The sequence below is a fragment of the Leopardus geoffroyi genome, chromosome E1 (assembly GCF_018350155.1).
Source record: "Leopardus geoffroyi isolate Oge1 chromosome E1, O.geoffroyi_Oge1_pat1.0, whole genome shotgun sequence".
NCBI lineage: Eukaryota > Metazoa > Chordata > Mammalia > Carnivora > Felidae > Leopardus > Leopardus geoffroyi.
The window spans coordinates 40,331,602-40,336,226 of NC_059330.1; the positions used below are offsets into that span (position 1 = coordinate 40,331,602).

The 4,625-nt window shown below is 61.1% G+C and overlaps 1 protein-coding gene across 1 annotated transcript; it reads right to left on the reverse strand.

The window, feature by feature from the left end:
* Window positions 1-685: 685 nt before the first annotated feature.
* Window positions 686-3,892, reverse strand: KRT16 (keratin 16). The gene is made up of 8 exons (XM_045488853.1): window positions 3,053-3,892; window positions 2,490-2,572; window positions 2,194-2,350; window positions 1,939-2,100; window positions 1,721-1,846; window positions 1,194-1,414; window positions 1,051-1,097; window positions 686-939 (listed from the first exon to the last, which is right to left on the reverse strand). Exons 1-8 carry the CDS (start codon window positions 3,596-3,598, stop codon window positions 839-841), a joined length of 1,443 nt encoding a protein of 480 aa, XP_045344809.1. The 5' UTR covers window positions 3,599-3,892; the 3' UTR covers window positions 686-838.
* Window positions 3,893-4,625: the final 733 nt, after the last annotated feature.

A 4,625-nucleotide genomic window follows, 5' to 3' on the forward strand; every position in this document is an offset into this window, starting at 1 on the left:
TGGGGGGGGGGGGGGGGTGGAGGGTGGTGATGAAGCAGGGCGAGGGTGACAGATGTTTCCCAGGGGACCCCTTTCACTCAGTCTCCTGCCTGATGAGAAGCAGGGGCTGATAAGGGGTGAAGAAGAGGACAGGTTGGGAGAAAAAAGTTCAGTCCTAACCACGGACACCATCCCCAAGGCAAAGGCTCTCTTTTCAACCGCCCAACACAAAACTTGTGCAATGTGAGGAGCCAAAGGGTAGAGTTAAGAGCTCAAGCTTTGGAGTCTTTGGGTTAAAATACCTAAAACGAGAGAGCGGCATTTAAAAAAAAAAAAAAAAAAAGCGTGACCTCCGTAACCAGACAGCAGGGCTTGAACCACAATCATGCCTCTTAGGATCCACATGACTTTTCGAAAGTTACTTAACCCCTCTGAATGGCAGAGCTGTCTCCATTCCAAACCCAGCCTCACCACACCCACCTCACAGGGTGACTGTCAACACATGGGAGCTCCTTCCCCTCCTGCGTCCCACCTCCCACGCCCACGATATGGGGGGGCAAGGCGGCGGGGGAGTCTTCGAGAAAGACCCCACCAGTATTACTGAGCTTTGCTGTTTCCTGGACCCGTCAGGCTGTGGGGTCCGAGAAGGCCTCGGGGAGACACCTTCAACCCCCTCCCATTTGTTCAAGAACAGAGACCACACAGGTTTGCGTCAACCGGAAAGTCAGCTTTATTAGCCCACCACCAGCAGAGGGGGAGGGGAGACAGCTTGGGGACCGCGCTGGGAGGACAGGGCCCTGACGCAGGCCTTCAGGAGGTTGGGGCCGACGGGCGGGCAGGAGGCTCCGGAAGAGGCAGCTCAGTGCTTGGAGTTCTGGCCCTGGCTGAAGCTGGACGAGCCCTGCTCCTTGAGGATGGGCCGGGTCTGGTGGCCAGAGGAGGACGAGGAGGAGGAGAAGACTGTGGGGGAGAGGCGAGGGGGTGAGAAGGGTTCTGGGAGCTTAGAGGCCCCTCATAGGGAGAAGGGAGGGCTGGGGGCTCAGAGGCACCCGGGAGCCTCAAGGGCCTTACCGTTGTGGGAAGAAAAGGACTGGCTGGACGCTTGCTGGGAGGAGAGGCTGCAGGGGAGAAAAGGCGGAGCAGTTAGACGCGCTGGGAGCGGCGGGGCTGCAGGGGCTGCGGGGCAGGACCCGGAAGGAGGGCAGTGCACTCACTGAGCATCCTCGCCCTCCAGCAGGCGGCGGTAGGTGGCGATCTCCTGCTCCAGCCGCGTCTTCACATCCAGCAGGATCTTGTACTCCTGGTTCTGCTGCTCCATCTCGCAGCGCAGCTGGGCCAGCTGCTCCTCCACGTTGCCGATCAGGTCCTGGATCTGGGCGAGCTGCATGCAGTAGCGGCCTTTGGTCTCCTCCAGGCTGCTCTCCAGGGATGCTTTCTGTGAGTGGGGGAAAGGGAAAGAGTCAACAGAGGTGATCATTACTCCCCCCCACCCCAGGCCTCTGGGCATGTTCCTGAGAGGTACATGGATTTTGGTCCCAGCTGGGCTACCGATGGGCCAGACGATGTGGAGAAAAGTCACTCCGTTGTTCTGGGCCTTAATGTCTGTGTCTATATAATGGGTACAATGACCCCTCCATCCCACTCCTGGGAAAAGAGGGGCAGAACTGTATTGTGGCAACATTGAGGGGCCGGCGGTATCACTGGTGACTTGGGGACTGCGGCGAGCCGGGGTCCTTCATACCATGCTGAGCTGGGACTGCAGTTCAATCTCCAGGCCCTGGAGCACCCTCCGGAGCTCAGTCACCTCCGTGCGGCCACTCTGCACCAGTTCGCTGTTTGAGGCCACTTCCTTGTTCAGCTCCTCGGTCTGAGGCAGGAAAAGAGGAGCAGGTGTGAGGCACCCTAGTGGTGGCCCCTGGCTGGGAAGTCCTGCAGGAGAGCTGAGCGCCTGAGCCCCACCTTGCTCAGGAACCAGGCCTCCGCGTCTCTGCGGTTCTTCTCCGCCATCTGCTCGTACTGGTCGCGCATCTCGTTCAGGACGCGGCTCAGGTCCACACCGGGGGCGGCGTCCATCTCCACACTGACGTCCCCGCCAGTCTGACCCCGCAGGGCAAGCATCTCCTAGGAAGGGATGGCGGGAGACGACCAGCTCAGCTGAGCCCTTTCCTGGCCCCTGAACCGGCCTCCCGCTGCCAACACCAGCAGCGACCTCACCTCCTCGTGGTTCTTCTTCAGGAAGGCCAGCTCCTCCTTCAGCCCTTCGATCTGCATCTCCAGGTCAGTCCTGGCCAGGGTCAGCTCATCCAGCACCCTGCGCAGGCCGTTGATGTCGGCCTCCACGCTCTGGCGCAGGGCCAGCTCGTGCTCATACCTGGCAGGACAGAGGTCGAGGCATCAGGCTCCATCTGCGAGGCCTCTGAGGTTCAAAACCAACAGCCCCACCGCTTGCCCACCACCCCCCCAACCCCCACCCTCTGCACCACGCTCCGCCCACCACAGCGGTGGCTCACTTGGTCCTAAAGTCATCGGCTGCCAGCCTGGCATTGTCAATCTGCAGAATGGGCTGAGCGTTCTCGATGGTGGCCGTGATGATCTACAGAGAAGGTGAAAGGACAGGCCTCGTTAGCCAAGACCCCAAAGCTCGGGGGTGAAGAGCAGAGAGGGGAGGATACGGTGTCCCCAAACTTGAGGGTCGCCTGGCTGGCGAGTCAGGCCCTACACTCTTCCATCCAGCCAGCCTGGGTGTTTTTGCAGCCGGCTCAGGGTGCGCGGAGGGAGGCCCCCCCCCCCCCGGCTCCTACCACCCCATCCTCGGCCCCAGGCTGAGAGAAGCTGAGGGAGCAACGCAAAAATCACTTGCAGGGAATAAGAGAGTCAGGGCTCCAGCCAAGCTCGGACAGCTGGATGCTGAAAAGGGACCCTCTGCCAGTAATGCAGAGTGGCCTCTGTCTACTCCCCCAAGGTGGCCTCACTCTCCCAGTTTGTGAAACAAAGATGCTAGAAAGTGATTTCTAAGGGCCGCTGAAGCCATGGCCTGTCGCAACCACCAGGGTCGCCCGCCTGGCCCACACACCTTGTTCCTCAGGTCCTCGATGGTCTTGAAGTAGGGGCTGTAGTCCTTGACCTCACTGGGCCGCTGCCTCTGGTACCAGTCGCGGATCTTCACCTCCAGGTCGGCGTTGGCCTCCTCCAGGGCGCGCACCTTGTCCAAGTAGGAGGCCAGCCGGTCGTTGAGGTTCTGCATGGTGAGCTTCTCGTTGCCGGAGAGGAGGCCACCATCACCCCCTCCAAAGCCAGCGCCGAAGCCACCACCGAAGCCAGCACCAAGGCCACCTCCAAAGCCAGCACCAAGGCCACCACCATATCCTCCACCGAAGCCGCTACCCAGGGCCCCACCAAAGCTGCTGCTGCTGCTGAAGCCGCCGCCGTAGCCGCCCCCCAGGCCGCAGGCCCCCCCGGAGGAGTAGCGGGAGGAGGAGACCGACAGGCCCCCGTAGGCGCTGGGGGCCCGGCAGGACCCTCCGGCCAGCACGGAGGACATGCGGCTGGAGCCGCCCCCGATGCCGCAGGAGCCCTTCATGGAGCTGGAGGAGGTGAACTGGCGGCTGCAGGTGGTCATGATGCCAGGAGGGAGGCGAGCGAGCGAGCGAGGCGGCAGAGAGGAGAGAGAGGTGCTCAGGGAGGCTGGGAGGATGCTGGGGCAGCTCAAACCCCCGGAACCTTTATAGGCGCCGGGGAGGGCGGGGCCTCCCGACTGCTGACGGAGGCTTCCCCTGGCCGTTTCATCACACCAGGTCCCGTCCAACTCCCCACTCCGGATCAGGATTATTCAGCCCGGGGTCGACTCACTTCGCTGGGTGCTGCTCGGAGTTCCCACCCAGCTCCGGGGGTGTGGGGCCGAGAGAAAAACTCACAAACACCAGTCGGCCGTGACTCAGGCTGGGCTGCGGGAACCGGCTCTCGTTCCCGGAGCCTAAGGGGCCAGCGGGGCCTTGGCACAGGCAGTTTTGTGGCGGCTGCGTCCCCAGGCGGTGAGTCAGCCCATGAAGGACTCCCTGCCCCACGGTGACAGCCTTGGCTGAGAAAGGCCTCCCCGATGCCGGTCTGGGGCCGCCTCAGGATGTGTTGTGGGGATCCTGCCTGCCTGGCTCTGGACAAGGAGAGCTGGGTTCATGGTCTAACTTTGCTTTCCTCTCTGTGTGACCTGAGGCCCCCTTGCCTCCCCTCTCTGGGCCTCTGTGTCCCCTCAGTAAAGTGACAAGGCTGGACTGCCTGATCGTGGAGTCCTTTCTGGTTCTAAAAATTCTCGGGGCGCCTGGGTGGCTCAGTCGGTTAAGTGTCCGACTTCGGCTCAGGTCATGATCTCACGGTCCGTGGGTTCGAGGCGCACGTCAGGCACTGTGCTAACATCTCAGAGCCTAGAGACTCCTTCAGACTCCGTGTCTCCCTCTCTCTCTCTGCCCTCCCCTGTGTGCTCTTTCTCTCTCTCAAAAATAAATAAACATTTTTTAAAAAGTAGTTGTTGGGTTTTTTTTTTTAATTCTCTGACTCTCTTTCCCTTATTGGATCAGATCCAGTGTCAGAGGCTGCCTTTGAGCCCCCAGAGTCGTCAGAAGCATTGGGTACCATGGGACCAGTATGCACCA

Bases quoted from the DNA above. Each gene is read 5' to 3' on its own strand.
- KRT16 (XM_045488853.1), bottom strand. From the start codon at position 3,598: ATGACCACCTGCAGCCGCCAGTTCACCTCCTCCAGCTCCATGAAGGGC. The intron at 1,415-1,720 runs GTATGAAGGACC...CCCCACTCACAG, and splicing joins TGCAGTCCCAGCTCAGCATG to AAAGCATCCCTGGAGAGCAG. The intron at 1,098-1,193 runs GTGAGTGCACTG...TCTCCCCTGCAG, and splicing joins CTGGAGGGCGAGGATGCTCA to CCTCTCCTCCCAGCAAGCGT.